Genomic DNA, 27,918 nt, shown 5'->3' with positions numbered 1-27,918 from the left:
TTCTGGGCTGATGACCACTCCCGGTTGTTTCTTTTTGTTGCCGACCCTAGCATTTTTCCCCCTAGAGTTATAAAAAAAACCCAACTAAAATAACAAAAATTCCCTAAAATGATTTGTGCATCTAATTGCACTGGTTTAGTCCAGTACTTGAAGTGCTTAGTACATTATATATACTAAATCAATATAATATATATAATATTCTTTTTTTAAATAAAGAAAGAAAAGCCTACCAACCTCTAATTTTAAAACCAGTGCAATCGGAAACATACATACCAGGTTTTTTTCTGGCTTAAAGAGGATCACTCTTGAAATTTTTACTAGTTACGCAAAGAACATGAAAATTTAAAATGAAACCAAGCAAAAGTCTTTCAAATCCATAAACCACCTCGGCAAATTGTATACTTTGCTTACGGGCTATTAAACTTTAAAAACAAGTGTAAATAGGACAGAAATGAATTGGGAATTCTTGATACATTCTAGTATTCTGATTTTGTTTTATGCTTTAAAGAATTATGCTGACTTGATGGAGACAAGGCTTTATTGGACATTTTTTTATACACTGACAGATAAGCCCTAAGTTTACACAAAATCAGTACTTCCTAAAATAACTGTAAAGGAATGTAACATTGTTAGATCAGGCCTAAATTTTACCCAAAATCAGTGTTTCTTGAAATAACTGTAAATGAATGTAACTCTGACAGATCAGCCCTAACTTTACACAAAATCAATGCTTCTTAATATAACTGTTATATAACTTGGCATAACACAGCTAACTTTAAACAGCATTGACTCTGACCTATTGTTGTGACAGTAGATCAGAATCTATTATCCTCGCTTGAAGTCATAAAAAGAACAAATATCACTGACTCTGATCCATCTGTGTATAATGTGATCATTTATATGGGTCTATGAAGTTTGTAGATTGATGTACATCTGTGTTAAATAGTTACTGTATTTTTCCCATAATAAAACCAGGGAACATGACTAATAAATTTGTCAAAAAGTAGGTGTCTGGATGGGGTGGGGTTGGACTTTATCATTGGATAAGAACAATGCAGTATACATGGGCATTACCTTATATTCTTTTAATTAACAGGTCATGAATATTTAGTCAATACTGTAATTACCATCTGCACAATAGAACCTACCTACACACACAAAAAATTACATTATTTAGGAGAATAAAGAAGAACAGCCGATGTTGTCAATTCTTATTAAACTGTAATTACAAAAAATGCAGATTCTATTACAAATAAATCTAAAACAAAGCTAAAAATCAGTCTGATTTCTTGGCAACATTTCTATCACAAATTAGGTTAATACATGTACAAAATAGTTGTATGTGGAATACACTGAATTTATTCCTGTGAATTTATGCGCATTTCTCTCTGATATTTTCATTTAATCAATTTAGAAATTGACTATGAGGTTAGTACAATTATACATTACTGTTATTTGTGAAAAGCGAGCTGGCAAGCATGATAAGTGCTCAGAACTATTGGAACAAAATATGTGGCCATTCTGCAGAGGAGGCTAGGTTAAAGAGAGACAGGTTTAAGGAAGTTTCAATGCAAGTGAAAAAAAGACAAATTACTGTTTAATGAATGCCCATGTTCAAAGAGGAGTGTCTCTCACTATATTTGACATAAAGGGAAAATGCTCACAATTAAACATGCCACAGACATTATCAACAATGAGAAATTCAACGGACTTTTATGGAACATTACGTCATGTCTGCTCAGAAGGTACTATAAAAACATGTATCTTTTCATGTTCAAAATGACCTTGACCCTGCCTGAGTGCTAGTGGAAGTTAGTATGTGAAAGGGCATAACATGTTGATTATACAGTCAAAACATAATTGCTATCACTGCCTAGGTTTCAGACTTATGACCATACAAAGAAGCCATACCCCCAATTTTATGAAGATCTACAAAGACCTTGACCTTACATGCATGTCATGAATAAAAAAAAAGGTAAAACTCCCTGATTCTGAAGTCCAAGTATGACAGCTATCCCTCCCTGGGTTTATAAATTATAATCACTGAAAACTTAACCAGAACTTTAATGAAATTTACCTTGCCTGTAGGAGGTAGGATCAAATAAATATGAAAAGGCTTAGCTTTGTAAATAAATAGTCCAAGTCTAACAGATAGCCTTCACTGGGATAATGACTTAACCAATGTTGCTGCCACCAGTGGAATGAATGATACCTATTGCTTGCTTACACTAAAACAGGTGACAGCTACTTATCCAACAGTAGATATAACAGGTCAACATCATTTACATGTGAGGGACAAGGAAAACTGAGAAACTCATTTGAAAATAGTTTCACAGCAAGGTCCCTCACTATAAGACACCTCAGTATAATACAGTTCCCATAATTATATGGGTACAGTTATGGATCCAATTACTCCATGTAACAGTAGTACTATGTATACATACCACAGTATAAGATGATCTCACATATGACATGGTCCACTTTTATGGCTCCTTTGAACAATGATAGAGTGACGAATTACTGAACCTTTTCTCATAACTAACCCCTTAATTCTAATGAAATGTTAAGATTAAATGATAACTTACCTTGGTCCATAATCAGGTTCATTCTGCCGATAGTCACCCTGTAATAATTAAGAGCAGAAAGATAGATTCCTATGGAAACAGAACCTTCGGTGATCACTTATATATAATACATGCCCAATTGCATAAAACATACACTAAGATCATCATTATATAATGCACCAGTAAAGGAGGGTCTATGCCATTTATTCCACAAATGATTCCCTATCTACAGTGCATAATGAAATGGAAGAATAATGAAATCCTTTGTATACAACAGGCTGTACATAGAGTATATTTTCTTTTCCTACATTAATAACAGATACATTTCATCATGTAGTACCAAAAACATGATATTTTAACAAGTGGCAAAGCCACTCCTTAAAATATATAGTTTTTGGTCATGTGGTACCAAAACATGATACTTTAACGAGTGGCAAAGCCACTCCTTAAAATATACAGTTTTTGGTACCAAGAGATGAAATATATCTGGTATAAACATATGAAAACTCACTTTTTGGTACAAATGCTAACCCCAACCCCCTTTTCATAAAGTCATATTACCTTCATAGCCTGGTGAAACAAACATACATGACTTAATAAAGTGGTAGGAATGGGCTGACCTAATCTGTCACAGTAAATTACATTTTTATCATTTTGTAAACCATGTGACCCTATCTGAAAACAATGCAAGTCTGATTCAGTAATGGAACACAGCAGGTTTGTTGTTGTCAAGGAAGTAAGGGGAAATAATTTCAGAGATACGCAAATAGCATCTGGTCAGATTACTTTATCAAAGATTAATTTCCATAACTGAAATGTAAGGCAGTTTCTATTTATTTATTCTAGCTCACAAATTACTTGCTTTTGTTCTTGCAGGTACAACTTTTGTAGGTACACACAATCAAGCATCACATTGCATGATGGGAAACCTTATATTTTCACACATAACAAGTATTTACAAAAATCATTTGCATGGATATATTTTTCAATTGTGAAAATATAAGGATATATTTTTCACATGTAATAATATAGAAATGAAATAAAATATGAAAATTATTCCTCCATTAAATCTCTATACTTCACACTTAAATATATAATAAATAGGAATATTGCATCCAATAGTCTGAATTTTGTGTTGGACTAAAGGCTTTGCTGAGTGTTTGAAACAAAATTCTGATTCCTCCCTAAGCCAAGTGTCTAATGCAAAAATATGATCTTGAGGGTAAAATTTTCCTAACAACACTAATTCATAATGAAGGATTATTTTTCATACATTCATAATAGAAAAATGGGGCTCAAAGCCAAAATAGCTTTTTATGAATCATACCAAGGCAACCTTAAATTATCAAACCACTGAAATCTCCTCCTCTTAAGATGGAACATTCAAGACCAGGTTTACACTGACTTCCACACCATAAGATGGAGCATTAAAGACCAGGTTCACACTGATTTCCACACCTTAAGATGGTGCATTAAAGACCACGTTTACACTGAGTTCCTCACCTTAAGATGAAGCATTAAAGACCAGGTTTCCACTTATTTCCACACCTTAAGATAAAGCATTAAAGACCAGGTTTACACTGATTTCCACACCTTAAGATAAAGCATTAAAGACCAGGTTTACACTTATTTCCATAACTTAAGATGGAGCATTAAAGACCAGGTTTACACTGAGTTCCTCACCTTAAGATGGAGCATTAAAGACCAGGTTTACACTAATTTTCTCACCTTAAGATAGAGCATTAAAGACCAGGTTTCCACTTATTTCCACACCTTAAGATGGAGCATTAAAGACCAGGTTTACACTGATTTCCACACCTTAAGATGAAGCATTAAAGACCAGGTTTACACTGATTTCCACACCTTAAGATGAAGCATTAAAGACCAGGTTCACACTGATTTCCACACCTTAAGATGGAGCATTAAAGACCAGGTTTACACTGACTTCCACACCATAAGGTGGAGCATTAAAGACCAGGTTTACACTGATTTTCTCACCTTAAGATAGAGCATTAAAGGCCAGGTTTCCACTTATTTCCACACCTTAAGATGGAGCATTAAAAAGACCAGGTTTACACTTATTTCCATACCGTAAGATAAAGCATTAAAGACCAGGTTTACACTGATTTCCACACCATAAGGTGGAGCATTAAAGACCAGGTTTACACTGACTTCCACACCATAAGGTGGAGCATTAAAGACCAGGTTTACACTGATTTTCTCACCTTAAGATGGAGCATTAAAGACCAGGTTTACACTGAGTTCCTCACCTTAAGATGGAGCATTAAAGACCAGGTTTACACTAATTTTCTCACCTTAAGATAGAGCATTAAAGACCAGGTTTTCACTGATTTCCACACCATAAGGTGGAGCATTAAAGACCAGGTTTACACTGATTTCCACACCATAAGATAAAGCATTAAAGACCAGGTTTACACTGATTTTCACACCTTAAGATGGAGCATTAAAGACCAGGTTTACACTGAGTTCCTCACCTTAAGATGGAGCATTAAAGACCAGGTTTACACTAATTTTCTCACCTTAAGATAAAGCATTAAAGACCAGGTTTACACTGATTTCCACACCATAAGATAAAGCACTAAAGACCAGGTTTACAATAATTTCCTCACCTTAAGATGGAGCATTAAAGACCAGGTTTACACTGATTTCCACACCTTATGATGGAGCATTAAAAGACCAGGTTTACACTGATTTCCACACCTTAAGATGAAGCATTAAAGACCAGGTTCACACTGATTTCCATACCTTAAGATGGAGCATTAAAGACCAGGTTTACACTGATTTCCACACCTTAAGATGGAGCATTCAAGACCAGGTTTACACTGATTTCCACACAATAAGGTGGAGCATTAAAGACCAGGTTTACACTGATTTCCACACCATAAGATAAAGCATTAAAGACCAGGTTTACACTGATTTTCACACCTTATGATGGAGCATTAAAGACCAGGTTTACACGGAGTTCCTCACCTTAAGATGGAGCATTAAAGACCAGGTTTACACTAATTTTCTCACCTTAAGATAGAGCATTAAAGACCAGGTTTACACTGATTTCCACACCATAAGATAAAGCACTAAAGACCAGGTTTACAATAATTTCCTCACCTAAGATGGAGTATTAAAGACCAGGTTTACACTGATTTCCACACCTTATGATGGAGCATTAAAGACCAGGTTTACACTGATTTCCACACCATAAGGTGGAGCATTAAAGACCAGGTTTACACTGATTTCCACACCATAAGGTGGAGCATTAAATACCAGGTTCACACTGATTTCCACACCTTAAGATGGAGCATTAAAGACCAGGTTTACACTGATTTCCTCGCCTTAAGGTACGAAATTAAAGACCAAGTTAACATTGACTTCCTCACCTTAAGATAGAGCATCTAAGACCAGGTTTACACTGATTTCCTCGCCTAAAGGTAGGACATTAAAGACCAAGTTAACATTGACTTCCTCACCTTAAGATGGAGCATCAAAGACCAGGTTTACACTGATTTCCTCACCTAAAGGTAGGTCATTAAAGACCAGGTTTACACTGACTTCCTCACCTTAAGATAAAGCATTAAAGATGGGTCACCATCATCTTCAGAAAATTTAATGACTTCATACCAGTATGCTTTTTCTTCAATTTGCTCAAATTTTATTTAGCAGTTTTGGCATAAACTCAAAGCACTCTATGCCAGTGGTTTTTCTTGTTTTTTGTAAAGTTTTAAATAGTAATTGTTAACTAATGCATGAATACAGTAAGTTCATCTGGCCTTACAGCCAGATTAACACAAATTTTTTGACAGTTTTATTTCACAAAATAGACAATTATGCATAATGTTATTTTGAATAATGTTCAAGTTGTAAAAATGCTGGTCAGTATGAGAGGGTAAATCATACAAACCTGTCTGTTAAGGGCACCATCACTTGCATAGGACTTCATTCTTCCCTGAACCTCAGGGTCATCATATGGTCTGAAAAATATACAGTGTATCAGGTTCTTTACTGTGCTCTACAATGTGAGTGAAATAGACTAGTCTCTCACCAGATTTTAATTCAGTACCAGCATTTGAAAAACTTCTCAAATCAGATTATACATTCAAAGTCAATAGTGTAGAGAGGACAATTTGAGATAAGCTATCTCTGAGTTGTTGTTTCCATGAAACTGCATGACAAAAGGTCAGGGTTTTTCTTTATTCATATCCTCCAAACACCACCAACAAAATATACTGAATTACTGTAAAGAGGTTCTTGTGATTATCCGTAATTTTGATGAGGGTGTGATTTTTATCTTCCACACTTATTAAATAAGAAGTATTTCCAACTGATTCACCTTCTTTGTGCTTCATCAACTCTCATGTCATCATTTGTTGGAGTACCCCAGCCTTTTCTAGGCCCCTGAAATAAAATATTATTGCTTAAAAAATATGTTGTAGAATTTATATCCCCAAAAAATGGAGTAACAATTAAAAATAGAAAACTATTTCAATTTTTGAAAATATCTAATCCTTTACCTGTCCCATTCATTGGCACTTAGAATAAACCTTAATTTAGTATCCTTTGAAAAGAAAGGTGTTATTCAAATATGAATGAGATCCTTGTTATGAAATACGAGTGCAATGAAATAATTTTATCCAAAACTTATAAGGTAATTATCTTAAAAAAGAAAACAGGCAATCTGGATCCAACTTAGTGATATCAGCAAGATGTCATACAATGACTATATACTACTGAGTCAGATCCAAATGCAGACTGCATATACCTATATCTACTGTCACATAATACACCTGAAGTAGATCTGCATCCATCAAATTGTTAGGAGTAATCAGTGGAACAAATGACCTACACCCTGATCTATGAGCACATAATATGACGGCAAATCAGGGTCTGTTATCTGCTCTAGGACCGACTTACAAATGAGTATTTACAGTAGTTTTTTTTTCTCACCCCCCTTTTTCTTATAGGGAAGCCTACATGTTACATAAACAATCATTGCAATTCTGACAATTATTAGCTGTACTATAACCAAAGTAAGATGTAATGCTATGCTACTGTAAGACATATGAAAGACCAGAGTTTTAACAACTTAAGTATATAGTAATATTACATGTTAAATATCTTATGAAATGACAAAGCTCTGATATTAAAGAAGTCTGCAAAAGTTCATACAGTATATACTCGCATATAAGTTGAGTCAAACTGCAAACAACAAAGATCTTGATCTGCTGTAGCATAATGCATCTGCAGATCAGGGTCTATACTGTTTGTTCTACTAATTACTCCTAACAAACTGCACAGACCAGATCTGCTGTCACACTATGCGATGGAAGATCTGGATCTATGTGGTTTGCATTGGACTCGTATAAATGGTATGTAACAACAAGAAATCTTGCATTACAGCAAATTAAAGCCTTTACTTACTCTAGCTACCTCTTTCTGCTTCAAAAACTGATTGTATTCTCTGTTTCTCTCCATGACTTTCCTTCTCTGAAATATTTATAGATCAACAAATAAAACGGCAATTTGTTTAAATGAAGAAGAAAAAAAAGAATGAAAAGCATAATGAAACTAGATTTGTGTTTGCAAAATATGTATGCCCTACAGCAGACCAAGAGAGTTCATGTCCAAACAATAATATAAAAAAACATCTTAAATATGTAACATTTTAAAAAAAATCACATTATCAACATATACATACAAACATGTATATTAAGTTTCATTCATCTACCTCAGGTATTACCAATGTACTGATTCTACCATGATATTTTAAACTAGTGTTATATAATATGGTAATTTTTCGAAGTACCAGTACTTCAGTAGTTACTCTCAGTAAGGAATGTACAGAAATTTCCAAGTAATCTTGTTACAGATTTAATGATATTAGCAGCAGGTTTCATTTTTCATTATAAAATATTTTAAACAAATATTCTTTCTTTTACAAAACAGCCGTATTTGTCTCAAGTTAATTTTGAATATTAGAGTATTTATGATCCTTTAATGTCCGATGTGTGTCAGCTATGCCAATGTGAGGGCCGAATGGTATGTAATGAAAAACATTTAGGCCAAATCCTGTTTTTGGAAAAACTTCTGATTACCCCACTTAAAATATCATTTTTTATTTATTCACTAGTGAATGTTAATGAATTAAGTACATGTATTCCTTAGCCAGACCAAGATACATCCAAAGATCAAATATTGCCTGGGAATTACCAAGCTTAAGTTACAGGCATATTTAATTATAGTTTTTTTGTTGTTGTTGTAGGGTTTAATGCCATTTTTCAGCACACGATAGGCTATACATGGCGGCCAGTATTAATGGGAGTTTTTTTGAGTTTGTCATCACAAAAGATACCCTTGTCTGTAGTTCAGTGAATGTTTACATCAGCATCTCTATATGCAATTTTTTAAAACTTAATTCTGATTTTTTAAAAATCTAATTCATTTCACGCATCAATGATTTCAACACCATTCCTACCAACATACAATGCAATAATACTCGTTAGAAACAGGGAATCTGTTTACATGTAAATTCTTTAATGCCACCATGATCAGTTGAAGAATCAATTATTTCTTACGAAGTGATCAGTTAGCATATACATTTAATTTTGGTAATAATTTAGTTGCCTTATTCTGATTTCTTGGGAGTACATGTATTTAAATCATGTCAGATGATGTACTTTTCACAAGTAAGTGCATTTTCTAAAAAACAAAATATAAATTTATTACTCATTAGACAAATCATATTATAACAGATATTAAAGTGGAAATTTAAAACAATTTACAAAAAACTAAACGATGCAGACCATGTCTGTTTATCTGTGGCATACAATGGCTCCCAGAACTGCTCAGTCCTGTATAAAAAATGGACTCTTCCATAACTCTAAGACCAACATGTTAGATTACACGTACAAAGACCACTCTTTTATAGCATGTATCAAATGAGTGGTGTTGCCCTGTATATTGATACAAATGTGTTGAAATCATTCATGCACGAAATGATGCCTGTGATTTTATCAATGTTTCAAGTTATATACATGAAAATGCACTGAGCTATAGATGTGGATATTATTTGTTATGTTGAGCTGAATGAATTGTTTAGCATGTAATAACTCTACATAACCATGGGGTTCTTGTGACAATGGCTATCACAAGAATGAGCGAATCTTTTTGAGCTGTTGATTGACGATGGAATAATATTTTGCCCCTGTGAGTATGTAAATGAGGAAGATCAACATCAGCAGTTAAATGAACAAAAAATTTTATTATCAAACACACCTGCCACATTTCAACACCTACAATCTTACAGACTTACAGTTATTTCATTTCCCTCTCCATCCCTCTCTCTCTCTCTCTCTGAAGGGCAATAAATCTTGCCCATTACCTCCCCTTACCATAACCATGTGTCAGTAGTTTTAAGCTAAGCAAGATAACAACTAGGATACACATATTTGCAGGGAGATTGAGAAGATTTTTAAACCTAAAATTGATGGATGGAATGCTCAGCATCCTTCATGGGAAGGAAGATTGGATTCCCTATAAGAAACATGACCCTCTCTCCTAACTTGAGAGCAACACAACTGATGGCCATTTGACCTGTGGCTAACATACATATTGTCATAAACTCAGGGTTAACTACCAGTGCACCATAATGGGGCAGGGGTGGATATTTACTACAGCATGACAGACTCTATTTATATGTGATCAGAGATTTTGTTTGTTTTAAGATATTAGTGTTAATGTTTAACTCCTTTGACTTGGACAGTAGAAGATCATGTGGTAGTGACAGGTAACTGATCTCTGATTACAGAAGTTTTACCATTGCATAATTTTTCCCTATTTTCAATCATGTGAACTTTCAAAGCTATATTCTCAAACATCCTGTGGTCCATGAAGTCAAATTATACTAAACTATATGTTGATTAATCCCATGTTCACTATATCAGCCTTAGCTTTAGCAAAGTTCAAAATTTTATATTCAGTACCATTTCTTGTGCAAATCGCATGCCTGTATGTCTTCAAAATTTTGCTGCAGTTATCTCCCTCCACAATAGTAATCTCGGTTAAAATAGATTTAAAAAAACAAATCTTCAACTTTCATACATCAGGGTTGCTCTCTGTTTTTCAACCATAATTACACTTTTTCAAACAATGAAAACATTTTACTGAAATGATTTCACCACAAGCCATTGAAAATTAACTTCAATCTCTAATTCTTACAATACAATAGTGCAAGCAAAGAGTGTTTCCTTACTGAAGTCAAATAAGAATGTTTAAATGAACAAAAACTTTGTACTGATGACATCTTTCCATCTTTATATATATATATATATATATATATATATATATATATATATATATATATATATATATATATATATATATATATATATATATAAAATATCTTGTGACACTTTCATTAAACATTCCTGTTGACTTTATTCTGGAGTGATGAACAGCAGAATAATCTTCTTACTGATTAAAATCTGAATGAGTGAATTACACAAAAGTGGTGAAAGCACCAGTAAATAGGGTAAGATGACTTCAACTGAGTCTGGAGGTCATCTGTGTGACAGCCACTGGACCTACCAGATTCAGATTCTGTCTATGAGAAGCTAAATCCCCAAGATAAAACTCGAGACGGTCGACTATGCATGACAGCCAACAGATTCTATTACGTCATAAATCTAAACATGTTGGAAAGAATGCTCACTGAGACTACTCCAATCCCATGAGCTGATCTTCATGAGATGACTATTCTTGTAAAACCAATGTATTATCCACTTCAGTCACGGTGAAAGGGTTTAAAGGGTTATACCCTCCTTCCTGATTTTAAATGGAAGAGATATTTTCTTGTTCCATAAATTTTCTCTCTGTATTTCAAGTAATGCTTAAGAGATTGGGTAGTGTTGATGAAATGCCTCTCTTGCCGTATCTATGCAGGAGACAGGGTACATAACAACCTTATGATTGCCCACTAATGGCAACCCATTCAGGGGCCCCGAGTGGCCGAGTGGTCTAAAGCGCTCTTCGTTACGGATCACTGCCATCTCACCTCTGTCTGCGGCGGTTCGAGTCTAAGATTCAGCCAATGTGGGCATGTGAGAAAGCTTGCCAGTAGCTTCTCGTGGGTCGGTGGTTCTTTCCGGGGTTTTCCGGGTTCTTCCTCCACCATTAATACTGGCCGCCATGTACAGCCTATCGTGCTGAAAAATGGCGTTAAACCCCACAACAACAACAACAACAACAACAGCAACCCATTCATGGCTACATTACCTGCCAGTGTGATTAGAAATAAAGAACCCATCTGATTTGAGCTGTAGGTAGTTAGGATCAACTGAGAGGGTAATTAATTTGATCACCCTGCATGTCAAAGCTAAAGCTATCAAGAAACACATTTTATATGATAGTAGCTTCAATGAGGTTCTGGCTAAAAGCTAAAATTTATCTGCATTGATCTATGTCAGAAAACAATGAGGATTTAACTTTGTAAACAGGGTGAGAGCTGTTGATCTATCCAGGTCCAAATTGTCTGGTAAATTTGACAGATTTTTTATCATGACCAATATCTCCGCTGCCATGATGTCTGAAAGTGTCAGATATCATGGAGTGGTAGCCTTTGATGGTAATCAGGGTCAATTTTTTTCTCCTTGAATAGTTCGAGGAAAAGTCAGCTAGTTGTGGGATTCAGGCAAGGTGACAATGTTGTTGACTCTGCACCAGTCTCTGATTTTTCACACCACTTTTCCTCATAAACTTCTAAGTCGAGTGCCATCTTTAAATTCTCTCCATCACTGAAGATTTTTCTTTCCATCGCAAGAATCCCCTGACAAGAGCCAGTTATGAAGGAGGAGTTGCATCAGATTGGTATGCAATACCTGGGACAATGGCTGTTATTGAAGATTAGGCTTGCTTGGAATTTTCCTTGGCAGATCTATTGCCAAACAGAGTAGATCTATGACCCAGGATTTGTCTCATCTGATAGCAACTTATCAGAATCAGTTTACAGTTCCAACACCATAGCATCTGTATTATCTTTAGTACTAGACTATGGATGGATATGCATAAGCCAACAGCCCCTCCATAGTGATTGAGATGGCCCAGGCTTGTGGGTCTGAACTGGACAGATAAAGGTGGTCAGTTTGCAAGTCCACCTTGTTGCAAAAGATCAGTCTTCATTTACCCCCAAAACACACAAATCCAATGAAAGATCAAGTAAGGATGGATTATTTGGTATGGATGATCTGGCAGCCAGGACAGTGAGTCTGTTAGAACTGTGTCTGACTGGTAGGTTTATATTGAGTTGGAAACACCAACAAAGAAACTGTTAAACCAGAACACATATGTTGAGAGATCTGGCACCCCCTTTTTGAATAGGTAAGTCAACACCACCGAGTTGTCTGACATGATTAAGACTGCGTACCCACAGAGGTGGGACTTCTAGAAATGAAAGGCACTGATTATAGCTTTAATTTCCAGAGGGTTTATGTAAAGAGGTATCTCCCACTTGCTGCTGACCAATTCAAAGCCCTGCAACAGGCCGACTCCACTACCATACATTCTGGCATCCATACATACTGAAACTTTACATTGGGTTTTTCCATAGTAAAGCAAGTTGTAAGCCAGTCATGACTGTATCACTGATGCAGGAATCATACAATCTCATTCACAATCCTGACCATCTGAGTGGACTAGAAAAGATGTGCTAATGGATTTGTCCTGTCTTTAACCAAGTCTACTGATGCCTTGCCATTAGATGTCCCATCTTTGTCCAAGTCAACTGATGCCTTGCCATTAAATGTCCCGTCATTGTCCAAGTCTACTGATGACTTGCCATTAGATGTCCCATCTTTGTCCAAGTCAACTGATGACTTGATATTAAATGTCCTGTTGTTGTCCAAGTCTACTGATGCCTTGCCATTATATGTCCCATCTTTGTCCAAGTCAAGTGATGCCTTGCCATTAAATGACAAAATAGCTGTATTGAAGGAAGGCATTTAGAAAAGAGCAACACCCAATAAATTTCTACTCAGTTCTCTCTATTGTTGGATATGAGTACATTAAATCTGTGAGGTTATCCTCACACCTGCTCTGTTTGTTATCCTCACTGGGTTCTATTTCAATGCTCATGTGAAATGACTGTACCACTGCAATTCGTATGTTGTGATTATATGGCTTGCCAAATGTGTGAAATGGATCTGTACCAGTACAGATGGCTGGCTTGCCAAATGAACAACTGGTATGGGCGTCAACTCTGTGGTCAGTGGTAGTGCTGGCCATGCCAAAGGCATGGTCAAATGGATAGATCTATCAGTAAAGATCCCATGTGTCCACATTCCATGGTGCCACAGACCTGTATGTGGCACAGATTGCTGAAGTAACAGATCTCCAGTCAGTGGGCACTGTGTAGTTTGGAGAGACTGGCTGGCAGCCAGGACAGCATTGCATGTTATTAACATTGGATGGAATGGATCACAATGATTTGGTAAAAAGCTCATGCTCCTGAATTTACAAACCTGAAGGCTACTATCTAATGAGATGTTAGACAGACACACAGGCAGAAACAGCTTCAAGTTTCATAATGGCACTGTTGCCAAAAGGTGCCTGTATCATTGCTTACAACTTAAGTATAAATATGCATGTACAATATATAGTACAAAGGTTACTTGCAGGTACCTTAATTGTAAGTTACAAGCCCATGTGACATTGACCATCTTAATAACTTTGCCAACATAACAGCTATACAAAAAAAGCACTAAATACATATAATCTTAGATACTGACACAACATTACACACATGACACAACAGTAATTAATGTTTTATATCTCTCTCTCACTCTCACATGCATACACACAAACACAAACATATACACTAATAATAACAAAAGAAAAACATCAATTTAAAATACAATGTCAGTGCTTACCGCTGCTGAATCATGTTTTGACAGTCCTGGCAGGGTTGCATAGGTTCCCTCCCTTTGCTGAAGAATAAAAAGTCTTGGTCATTCAAACATTTGCTACAACTACCACATCTTCCAAGGCATTTATTTCTGGTTCTATGAATGTTCATTCTATCTATACAATAAAGAACATCAATGTGTAATATATTCAATGGATTTGCACCCATTAAATATGATGTAAATTAGAACTCAATCATAAGACAAAAATCACTTTTCATAACGTCTCTCCCAACATATAACATACAACCCCTGACTAAAGGATCTTGCACCAACATGGTTCATTATTATCATCTCATCCCCAATACCCCACCGCCTCTTAAAAGGCCATCTTCTCAAGGCTGCCAAAGTGGCATCAAAACAGGGTATCACTATCTAAGAATTTAATGCATCTGCTGCAATTAACATAACTTTCTAGAAAAATGTAATTTTTCACTTAAACAGGAAAAAACATATTTTTAGAATCATGATCCAAGTTACTCATATCTATATAACTAGCTACACAATTCTATATAACTAGTTAATCATACCTATTTAACTAGTTACTCATATCTATGTACATCACTCCCTCGATAACTTGTGAACCTGCTTATAACATGGGGTCAGTCGTGGATCCCATTCTTTTTAATACTAGAAAGTACCAAAAATTGTACCCTTATTTGTTGAACATGAAGAAAATTGCAATCGAAGTTAGTAATCAAAAATGGAAATTTAAATCAACATAATAAAATTATCAACTTTTAATAAGTCACAAATTTTGTTAAATTTCTTTTCAAACAACATTTATGGTACACCATAAATAACAGTATGCAACAAAATTTCAATCAATGAAAATGTCACCATCACCTAGTTGAGGCAGCACTATAATATATAAATACCAATAAAATAAGTTTTTTATCAAGTGTAATGCATAGTTTAGTTATATCTTTAAGGTCAGTTTAAGTATAATGATCATAAATACAATGTGCCCTGTTGTATTCAATCAGGAAATATGTCAATCTAACATGACAGCTATGTCCACGAGCATTTCTGTGTCAAAATTAATTAGGTGCCGATGATGTTTTGATACCTAATTTGCCTAAGTATTTATTGCATTGCTGCACTAAATTAAAAGCTGACCTCCTTGTATTACCACATAAATTAGTCTTTTGTATCAAATAAATGGAGTGGATTAAATGAAAACTTAAAAGGCATGGAAATCCAACCTGCATAAGAGTTAGCAGCCCTGGAAAAGTGTCAGGTCAACTCATTTCAAGTTGTTAATTGAACACTGTTACAATTTATTTTTTGGGGGGGAGGAACATAATATATTTAAACAACCTTAAATTAGCATACTCATTCACAAATGTGATCAAAAGATAGAAAGACAACCTAGTGTAATGAATATTTAATGACATAAAATTATATTTCACAGATACATTTTATTAATGAGAAGCTAGTTTCAGAGTTTGTATTCTGGTTCCCTGGTGAGTATGCTTTTGTGTTGCATTCCACTACAGCAGAGTGCAAAGTATTAAGCATACAGGTTGGAGGACCAGACCACTCGAACATCAACATAAATCAATGATGTAATACACTGTGTTTTCACGTACACATGACAGCTGTTGAAACCAGCTGGAGTAATGTTAACAATCTCTCAGCAGTTGGGCATCTCGAAAATAAAGGTCATTTTTACATAAAAACAAATGACTATGTTAGAAAAAGTGCTTAATTGACAATTATTCCCAATGCAATTTTATAATGAGTATTCAGCCATTAAACAAATCGGTTCACTACCCCAACTTGTGATTTTCTCAATGTCCAGTGAGAATGGCATCATTTCATGAAGTTATGAAGGCCCCTTGTTAACTTGCACCCTCACCTATAGTACGGTCAATGTTTCTGGACCTGTGTGTGAGTTATTGAAGGAGAGGTGTAACTAGTTTCTCATATCTATATAACTAGTCACTCATGTTTATATAACTAGTTTATCATATCTATATAACCAGTTACTTATGTCAATACAACTAATTATGTATGTCTATATAAATAGTTACTCATGTCCATATAACTAGTTACTCACGATGAACTGCTCTTCCGCTTGTAGCAAAGGAGCTCTCTCAGTGGGATTTCCATGACGCTAAAATATAATAGAAGACTTTAAAAATATTCAAATATGAAAAATTCATGCAAACCAGTACATATTCAGTAACCAATGAACTGAAAGTGATATTTTAATATACAAAACTTTTATCTTGAAGGAATTTCCAATGTTTCTAATTAAAGCATATAACAGTACCATACCACGGGATATGTTTTGATAAAGCTGTTAAAAGGTGATATGGATTTTAGAGCCTAAAATGTCATAGCTCTGGAAAAAGTGTCAAGGGTATATTTCTTTCCTGTTTAATGAAATAACACCAATATGTTACCCTATTTCCAATCAGTTTCAACTGCAAATTACCATGCAAGTTATTAAATGCTCATGTGTCGGAACCTTATCTATCCAAAATGATTCATCCTGCTTAAAATGATCTATGCAAACCACATGCTGGTCCTCTCATCAAAATAAAGCTGCCTATAAAGTTTGGTTGAAAGCTAATAATAACTAGGGTAGTTACTGTGCAGAAATGAAAATGAGTGGGTCTGAAAATCAGGAGATATAACTCCACAAATCAGGCAGAATGCTGACAAATCCAGTCAGGGAGATAACACTATATACCAAAATTTGTTGAAATCCATAAATAACAAACAAAAATAAAAATGTGTAGGTCTCACAATCAGGGGCAACAACTCCCTAAATTATGACAAAGAACACTGACAATCAAACTGAGCCAAAGTCTCATCAATATCAAGCTATATACTAAATTTGACCGAATCAAATAATACGGGATTTACTAAATTTGACCAAATCAAATAACACAGGATTTATTCTGCTGGGGAGAAATTGGGTTGGTCAGTGACTGTGGGATTATGACTTTGCTAAACAACTAACACATTATCCCCTAGAGGTTTTTGTCGTTTTTGCCTGAAATTCGAGAGAAAACACATTTTGAAAGCTATATCTGAATACATCCTAATACATCAACTTCCAGGTGATTTTCAGATAAAATAATGCCTAGTTGTGTTAGAAACATTGTTTTTCATTGGCTATCTGGCTCGCGCATGAGCAGAAGGGTAGAAGTTGGAGTTCTTTTTTTTCTTTTTCTTTTGCTTAACAGACCCATTATTTTCATATTAAGTTCAATCTTTACTTAAAATGCCCATCTTATCCTAATTTTTGCAAAGGTTCATCCGTCTGTTTGCAGTTCATACTGGTCTGCCTTAGATCTGAGACCAAAAAGTCTAAAATCCAGACACAAAATCTGATTCCGACCACAGCCGAATTTTGGGTGGAAAAAAATCAGGTCGAAAAATTTAGGTTTTTCCCTCTGTATTTTGTACTAGAACCAAGTAAACTTGTCGGCAGGGGTTAATGTGTTAACCAGATACAGACTGTCAGTCATGCTAGTGTACTTGACCAATCAATGTACTTTTACGTGGCACACCTCCAGCAACTGGCCCTTTGGCCATTTCCCTCTGACAATTGCTTACAAACAATATGCTTACAATGGTGGATTTATCAACCTGATTCACAAAATAAACTACATTTAACTTGTTACAACAGTAAAAATGTGTGCCTGGAGAACATGTAACTCAGACTATGTAGAACAACTTGTTTTTAATAAGAAATTTGTTTCCTTCCACAAACATCATCAAACTTTACAGAAATCCCAAGTATGGGTCAAAGTTTGCAGTCATTCCAATAATCACTGAACATCAAAATATTTTATAGAAATTACAACTTCCATGCCAAAATAATGAAACAATGTCTTGTTTGATGCTTTCTCTTATGCATACTTCTGATACATTTGGAGTAAAGACACCAAGTTAATATGCATCAAGAGATCCACATCTAGATGGACACAATATTGAAACGGGATAAGGTCCAATTTCTCGACACTGATTATCCAACCTGAACTGTGAATGATAAAGTAAAGTTGTCCATGTCATGAACCAAAAACTGTACTCATGAAATATTTTTGAAGTATGTTTTCCACTGCCTTCTTCGTGTGGTACATGCTGAACTGGGATACAATGTGGTCTATAACATATTACTGAAGGTGTAACTTCAATATCTTGGTTGATATCTTCTCCAAAAACTGAATGAATCTGTCAATGTGTTTTGGAGAAAGATGTCAGGGTGAGATGTGATAAGGGCTCCATAACCAGATGAACAAAATTTTGAAAAGGGATAAGGTCCAACTTTTAAAGTTGTTCATTGTAGAGAACCAAAAACCAAGTTGCCGATTGTTTCTGTGCTGTGTCATGCAGGAGCATCACCATCTCTGTGACAGATGTCCACAGCTCTTAGTGAAGACCAGTGGGATTAGATTTGCACCATATGAATTGGTATATGGAAGTACACTTTGGACATGTCAAGAATGATTGCAAACCAATCACATCCCTATCTCAATTTTCAACTAACATTGGTCTTTGCATCCAGAAATGCTCTGAGTGGAAGAAACCCTGCATGTAAACCTCTGTGTGCAGTTTTTGTACTTATCTACACCACCCTTTACAAGCAGAAATCCAGATTTTCTTGTGTAAAAACATTACCCTGTATGGGAGCGCTTGGGAGTTCGTTCATGAAAATTGGATGATGAAAGTGGAGGGTTTCAGATAATGAAATCCGGTGACCCACTAATACAATTTGAATCACACATTATTTTCTGACAATGGTTGGTCCAAATCTGACAAAAAGTGGGTTATCTGTTGCCTCAGGCGAGTTGCCAGAGTACATGGGTAATGGTGTATCACTGACAATTGACAGAAGGGTGGGGGAAAGAAAAACTGTGTACCTCTCTCTTTCTCTCTCCTCTCCATGCCTGCCTGTGAAAATAGGAACACATGACCACCTATAATTTACTCAGCCAGGAGAAAGATAGAAACAGGAGTCATTTGAAGTGACTGATGCTCTAATGTGTGAAAAGAATTTCCAGAAATTCCAGATATGATCATTTCTTCCCTTTAATTGTGGAGAGCTGAGACCATCTCTCATGATCTTCAGTTATAAAAAAATTTCAAATTAGCTGTTGTAGTGCACATACTAATGTCTGCTCTGCACCATTTTCACTTCTGACAAATCAGACATCATTAGAAGTGTTTTGGTGAAACCCCCGCATCATGATGATCAGCCATTCATGGTGAGTAGTGACAATAAGATTTTTGAGACATTTGTTGTGGCAGCCATATTGAACCTCACATGATTTACATTTAGTAAATGATACTTGTACATACCAAAGCCTTTAAGGCAGAAGACAGGATGATATTGATTGAAAGCCCTCACAACCTCAAGGACATGGTCCTATTTGCTGGTGAGTCCTCATGCCTCATTGTCGGGGTCCTAGGCTTCATCCCAATGGGATTACAATATATAAACACAATTTCTGTTCATCGAAATTACAACAAAACCTTCTGAGTAACATTATCATACGAGATTCCAATGCTTTCTACTACATTCATGGCTACAGTATGCTCTGGTATTGTTCTGCATCAACATGGGGGCTACAGAAGGCATCATGACATTACCATTGAGACTAATAAAAAAATCAACCATATTTACAGAAACAGTTTATTCTGGCACTGTTCTGCGTCTTCATGGAAGGCATGTGAGTGATTTGTGTGATTCAGATTTTTAATGTAACTTTAACAATTTTTCAGTCATATCGCTAAGATATCTGCAGTGTGCCTTGTTTATAGTGATGTCCAGCACTGGGGCATCAAGTCAGAAACATGTAGCATGATGTCCCACCCTATCACATTATACTGACACCAGGCCAACCAGTCCTAACACTAACTCTTAATGCTGAGTGCAAAGCGAGGCAGCTCTTAGCAACATTTTTATAAGTCTTTGGTATGATTCAGCCAGGATTCTAACCCACAACCTGCTGCATCCGAGGTGGATGCTCTAACCACTTAGGCCACTGGACCAGTCCCAAAGGTAGAGAGGGCATCTCAGCATCACCAATGAAACTAAGAAACTAATCAATAATGTTAATGTACTCACAGTTGAGCAATCGTTGGAATGGAATTCTTCACTCTACATCAACTTTGTCGATTATGAGAAGGCATTCGACAGCGTGGACCGAGAGACACTCTGGAAACTTCTTTACCACTATGGCATCCCAACCAAGCTGGTGAACCTGATCAAGAACACTTACAATGGAATGTCCTGCAGTCATTCATGCAGGACAGCACATAGACAGCTTCCTAGTGCAGACTGGCGTGAGGTAAGGCTGCTTGCTGTCGACATTTCTCTTCTTTCTCACCATCGACTGGATTATGAAGACGTCCACCAATTGGCGGAGAAATGGGATCCAGTGGACATTGTGGAGTCAACTTGAGGACCTGGACTTTGCCGATGACCTAACACTCTTGTCCCATAGTCAGCAGCAAATGCAGGACAAGACCGACATACTGGCAGCCACATCAGCACAGGCTGGCCTCAACATCCACAAAGACAAGACCAAGATCCTCAAGATCAATTATGCCAGTAACAACCCAGTCACACTGCAGGAAAGTCCCCTGGAAGAGGTGGAGTCCTTCACGTACCTGGGCAGCATTATCAACCAGCAGGGTGGCACAAACGCAGATGTCAAGGCAAGGATTGGAAAGGTGAGAGCAGCTTTCATACAGCTCAAGAACATCTGGAGCTCCAAAGAAATTTCCTTAACTACCAAGATCAGACTGTTCAACTCCAACATGAAGTCAGTCCTACTGTATGGAGCAGAGACCTGGAGAACCACCAAGTCGACCGTAAAGAGTGTTCAGACCATCATCTACAGCTGCCTAAGAAGAATTCTCCAGATCCGCTGGCCAGACACCATCAGCAACACCAACCTGTGGCAAAGAACCTCCAGCTTCCAGTAGAGGACGAGATCAAGAAGAGAAGGTGGGGTTGGATAAGACACAATCTATATAAGCCGCCAACCAACAGTACCAGACAGGCATTGAAATGGAACTCTCAAGGCAAGCGAAGAAGGGGACGACCAAGAAACACCTGGTTGTTGTTGTTGTAGGGTTTAACGCCATTTTTTCAGCACACGATAGGCTATACATGGCGGCCAGTATTAATGGTGGAGGAAGAACCCGGGAAAAACCCCAGAAAGAACCACCGACCCTCGAGAAGCTACTGAAACACCTGGTGATGCGACTTTGAGGTGGACATCACTAAGATGGGTCACACCTGGAGTCAGCTTGAAGGGATGGCACAGGACAGAAGCCTCTGGCGATCTTTTGTGGGCAGCCTATACCCCAGCAGGGGTGACGGGCAAAACTTAACTAAACTCACAGATACAGTATGTTGTTTCTGCATCTGCACAGCAGTTGGAGAGGGCATTTTAACATCCCCAATGAGATTAATTAGTGATTCGGATGTGAAGTATATGTTAAAAGTCTTGCTTTTTTTTCAAAATAATGAACCAAGTATGATGACCAAAGTCAACACATATTACCAATTTTACCAATTCAAATCATATATGACAACAAAAATGGTATGATAATCACAAAAATATCAATAAATTCTCTGGAATTCACAATAATTTTGTATGCATCACAACATTCTGACTTATACATGTATTTCATTGAAAATAAAGGTGGATGATAAACTCTGAGTATAAGATTTAATGAGTTCTATGGGGACATCTTTACTGCAAGACAGCAAAAGAAACAACTGGTAAATCTGGGTATAATGGTGGCCACCTGGTGGATAGAAAAGGGGAATAAACCTGTAAGAGTTGCATGCATTTTTTAATATAATATATCTTTTTTTTGTCTTTCAGGGCAGGGGAGATGGATTCAGAGGTAGCAGAGATAGTTATCCTAACGTAACGTAATCAGGTAGTATATTTGAAAGAAAAATGAACTAAAATGACCCTTCACAGGCAGAGAAAGAGTTGGTTGGGGTGTCTGTTCAAATGTAAATGTACAAATATAATTGCAGGATTCAATATGTTTTAGAATTAAGATCAAAATAAGCTTCTGTGACTATAGTATTCACCACTTTATCAGTCATGAACACTTGCTGCAGTTCCTAAATACCCTGGCAGAAATGCTGACCTTAGTATCTCCATCTTCACAAACTTTCATAGATTTAATAAATATTCTTTTCTAAAACCTCTTGCAGTCTGATGCTTGCAAAGGGTTAATTTGTACGGTAGTAAAATTCTCACACTGATCATAGGAAAGAGCATCTAGTCCTAAGAGACTTGCAACATTTGTTGTTGAGTAGCTTGTCTGGTTTCAATTGAGCAGAACCAGACACATGATTAGAAGGAAGAATTATCTTTCCTTTTGATTCTTGTCAATAGTAAAGAAGACTGAGAAGGAACTCTGCAAATGTTTTATCAATATAGCCAGTATGCAAAATCTGGTTGAAATCCAATAATAATTAAGGAATTTGTGGTTCAGAAAAGAAAGTCAGAAGGTCTGACAATCAGGTCGTATAAATGAGCTAAATGATAAAGTGGAAGACTGAAATGAAACTCACCCAAGGTCTTGTTAACATCAAGCTACATAATATACCTGGATAAGATCCAACATCACAAGCCCAAGCAGGCCTGGATTCTTTTTGATGGCTTACATCACCTTAACAGCCAAATGCAGGAAGAGTTGATCAAGGAATCTTAAGATGCTTTCGGTTTAAATTTCTTCCTGCATATTTTGTTTCAAGTTTTCCCTAGCTTTTGTACCTCCATCCACATCTGATGACACATCAACATCATTTGTCTAATATTGAAAGGCCCCTATGACAGGATTCTTTTTCTCCAAGTTGGTCAGGTTCTGTTCAGCAGTTTTAATGGTGGATTGGCATAATTTGTACAAATTTGAAAGCCCTTGATGCCAGGATACTGTCTACTTTGGTTAAATTGAGCTGGCTTCTGGGAAGAAGTAATTTCAATATTTCTCTATTTTAACTGATGGTGGCCATATCTGAGGACTGATCTGCATTATTTGTATTAATTTTAAAGGTCTTCATGACACAATGCTTTCTATCAACTTTGTTCATATTCATTTTAACAGGCTGCAGATTAAGTGCTGTAATGGTTTTGCTATTTTTAGCTGTTGTTGTTGTTGTAGGTTTACCGATATTATTCAGCATGCGATAGACTATACATGATGGCCAGTATAATTGATAGAGGAAGAACCCTGGAAAACCCATGGAAAGAACCACCAGCCAATGGGAAGCTAGTGGCAAGCTTTCTCACATACCCACATTGGCTGAAAACAAGACTCAAACTCAGGTGGACAGAGGTGAGATGTCAGTGATTGACAATGCCACCAAGAAGCCCCTCTATTTTTAGCAACAGTGGTCATATAAGATGACAGAACAAAATCATCTGTGTAAACGTGAAAGCCCTCTATGCCAGGATGCTTTCTGTAAAGTTTGGTCAAATTCTATATAGTTTAAAAAAGTTAACTGTTTTTAATAAAAGCGGCATTCCTGTTTTGAGTAACAGAGGCCATATTCAATGGAAGGTTAGCATCATTTGTTAAAGTTAATAAAATTCTGTTCACATGATGCCTAAAGAATGCAGGACCATACCATAAACTCATTTTGCTTTATGGCCAGAAAACCTGGAAAGTATTGTGTGGAATGACAGTGGGTTGACCATCAGGGGCTAGAACTTCAGTAAACAACAATGCATAATGCTTAGAACTGAGCTTAGTGAAGGCCTCATCGATTTCAAGCTGCATACCAAATTTCATTTAAATCCAATGATAATTAAGTGATATTGTGTGAAAATGGAAGTTGGCTGGACAAAAGAAAGTTCATATGGACAGATAAAGGGTATATTCTTTGATGTGTGAATGTGGGATTTGCTCTCATTTCTAAAACAATGTGCCAAAAACTCAACTAATTTTTTTTTACATATTTTCAAGCTCTACCTTCATTTCTTTATCAAATCTGTTTAATATATAGACAATTCCTGGGTTTTCATGTTGAAGGGGAAATTGTCCCTCTCCCCAACCCCATTTGTACTTCTGGAATATGCCCTACAGACAGGTCAATATAATGTCCCCACCTTGTCTATGAAAAGCAGTGAAGAACAAAACTTGCTTATTTCAAAACATGTTTATCTGATTGTTTTCTGTCCCACAATAAATTTGGATAATGAGGTTTCTACTGTTTCAATGCTCATACCCTGAACATACCTGAACTTTCCATTTAACTTTTAATCACATTTTTATATCTTTCTACAATTTTTATTTCAATCTTACTTCAAAATAATTATTGTTATTGCTGTTGTCTATAATTATTGAAAATAAAACAGATAAGATGACTTGATTTTAATATGATACTGTGAGGTGATTGAGAAATATATTATTGTTATTGCTGTTGTTTATAATTATTGAAAATAAAACAGACAAGACAACTTGATGATAACATCATACTGTGAGGTGATTGATTAATATAAATAGATAGTCAAGAACATGCTTGTAAAAGCTAATATCACGTAATCCTATAATGAAGAATTCCATTCACCACTTCATGCTCATGCATAAACAAAATTTTAAAACAGCCAGGTGAAAACATTCATGCACAAAGAAATATGAAATTCACATGCAAAGGGTTTAATTTAATATATAATTTTGATACAGGATAAGTTACAAGTCATTTTTTTTCTACTGACTTAAGTCAATCATATTTATAATCATTTAACAAAATCACCTTGATAATAATGCATAAGGGTTTCCTGGGGGAGGGGGTCATCAATGGCAAATCATGGGCCATTGCCCGAATAACAAGGACTTCAAAATCATGCAGAATTCCCAGTTTTAACAATTTAGTCCTAAAAATTTTCTTCCAATTATCAGGCCCAACTTTATCCCTGTGGAATCAAAAAGTGAAAATTGTATCCCAATTATCCCAACTGTATCCCAATTATTAAGCCCATACCCTTGTGTAGACCATACCTGAAAACTATATCCCAATTATCAGGCCCAGCCTTATCACCATGTAGTCCACAGCTAAAAACTGTATCCCAGTTATCATGCCAAGCCTTATCCCTGTGTAATCAAAAACTCATAACAGTATCCTAATTAGAAGGCCAACCCATATCCCTGTGTATTCAAAAACTGAAAAAAAATATGCCCATTAATAGGCCCAATTCTATGTAGTCAATAACTTAAAACTGTATCCCAATAACTGTGCTCTCCAACATCCCTGTGTAATCAGTAACTGAATATTGCATCCCAATTTATCAGGCCCTCCCATATCCCTGTGTAGTTAATAATTGCAAAATGTATGCCATTAACAGGCTCATCCCTGTGTAGTCAATTACTGAAAAGTGTATAATTTATGCCCACCTTATCCCTGTAAGTCAATAACTGAAAAGTATATCTCATTTATCAGGTCCACCCTTATCCCTGAGTATTCAATAACTGAAAATTGTATCCCTATTATCAGACCCATCCATATCTCAGAACAGTCAGTAACTGAACATTTTTATCACAGTTATCAGGCCTACTATTATCACTGTGGAGTCAATAACTGAAAATTGTATCCCAATTATCAGGCTCACCATTATTCATATGTAGTCAATTACTCACAATTTTATCCCAATTATCAGGTCAACCATTAGCCCCGTGTAGTCAAAAACTGAAACTTCTACACCCCATTATTACTCATGTATAGTCAATAAATGAACATTTCATCCCAATTCATGCCCAATATTCAATAACCAAAATTTTTAAATCAGTTATGACATGGCTTATGTCAATTACAGTATGGCTATTATGGTAACTGCATGACTAGTGTCAGTAAACAACACGGCTATTGTAATCTAATAATGTGGTTATTGTATACTATGACATGGCTATTGTCTTTTATGGCTATTTGCATTTACAAAAGGTCAAGGTCCCAAACCAGATGCATTACTCTACTCACTGGATCTGGTGCAGTTGTTGGCTTTTTACTGTCAAATCGATGTCGGTCTTTATCTTGCTTTTGCCGTAAAAACTCATTATATTCCTCATTTCGCTCTTTGATTTTCCGCAACTACAACAAAGCATAGCTGACATAGAATCTAACCAACAAGCATGCAAAACTCAATACAGGTTACTCATGCATTATGTAAAATGAAAGATTTGTCACCTTGATGGCCAAGTAACATTATTTGGAAATGTATATCATGAAATCTGCTCCAACAAAAGATTTTTTTTAGGTTAACATAGCAACCTGCCATGAATCAGGCATACTGCTGATGAGCAAACCCCAAAAAGTGTATGCAGCAGATTTGCTCAATTTATCAAGCTTGCCACTAAAATGCTGATATAAAATAAATGTCAAGGTCAATGGTTACAAAAAAGTGACAAAAATTTGTAAAAATTATTTGAAACTGGTAGTAGATTTGATAAAGAGATACGGTTTCAGGACAGAATCTGACTTCAATAGCACCATAATTAAGCATCAGGTCTGCTCATCATAGATATAAAAGTTAAATGACCAAAACATTCTTAATGTTTCATTTTACACATAATATAAGCTGCAACTCTAATCTGTCAGTACATCACACTAGACACAAGCAAATGAAATAATGTACACTGTATATTATCTGTATTTCTGTCTATCTCCTGTCTGGTTGTCCCTGTTTATCTTTCTTTACTCTTTCTCTTTTCCTCAATCTGTCAATCTATGATTCTTTTTTAATGCAAATACACCAGAATGTGGAATGGTTTGAACCACCTATGATGTTCTATTAGTACGGCAAGCAGCTGAGAGTCATTTCAAAAGCATGCAAAGTCTTGTGACAGGCTGAGTGATTGAGGTGGTAAATGCTGTATCACATTTGACCAAGGTCATCACACCTATGTTGCATTCAACCAAGTAATCATGTCTCCAATTTGTAAAGTCATGATTCAAATTATATTATTATATGCTCATTTTTTTCCCCGTTAACTTTACATTGTCAGAATTGTTCAGTATTACCCGATACTGAACTCGTGCAACAATACACATATATAGCATTCACGTGCATAAAGGAACTACTTTCTATTGTAAACAAACAATGGACGCAGACGCCAACACTTTTGATTTGTACACAAATCATGTACACTCGCGTAAGAGGCTCTTTACATCATGGTTTAAATTTGTTTCTGAATGAACTAAAACAGATGTTTCGTGGACTCCCACATACCAGCTGCTTTGGCACATTCCACGTTGATACAATGTTACAGATTTAGGCTAGTTACATTATATAACAGACGCAAGATAAGGTCCTTACATATAACATACAAGTGACAAGTCATATACTGTCTTCTTTAGCTGGTGATAAGAATGGGAAAATAAAATATACTTACAGTTT

At 36.0% G+C, this 27,918-nt stretch overlaps 1 protein-coding gene across 1 annotated transcript in view; it reads right to left on the bottom strand.

Annotated features, from left to right (window-relative positions):
• LOC149807626 (uncharacterized) overlaps window positions 1-27,918 on the bottom strand; it is a 247,293-nt gene that overhangs the window by 159,440 nt on the left and 59,935 nt on the right. Inside the window, exons 13-19 of the mRNA XM_089968946.1 lie at window positions 26,502-26,612; window positions 16,593-16,649; window positions 14,498-14,554; window positions 7,998-8,063; window positions 6,910-6,974; window positions 6,481-6,550; window positions 2,586-2,623 (exon numbers count right to left, since the gene is read on the bottom strand). Coding sequence (XP_089825072.1) covers window positions 2,586-2,623; window positions 6,481-6,550; window positions 6,910-6,974; window positions 7,998-8,063; window positions 14,498-14,554; window positions 16,593-16,649; window positions 26,502-26,612 — 464 coding nt within the window. The remainder of the gene's footprint in view (window positions 1-2,585; window positions 2,624-6,480; window positions 6,551-6,909; window positions 6,975-7,997; window positions 8,064-14,497; window positions 14,555-16,592; window positions 16,650-26,501; window positions 26,613-27,918) is intronic.

Source organism: Sinohyriopsis cumingii, chromosome 1, assembly GCF_028554795.1.
Source record: "Sinohyriopsis cumingii isolate HCF-2022 chromosome 1, ASM2855479v2, whole genome shotgun sequence".
NCBI classification, from domain to species: domain Eukaryota; kingdom Metazoa; phylum Mollusca; class Bivalvia; order Unionida; family Unionidae; genus Sinohyriopsis; species Sinohyriopsis cumingii.
The sequence above is the reverse complement of the archived record's forward strand: the minus strand, read 5'-3'. Positions and strand labels throughout refer to the sequence as shown.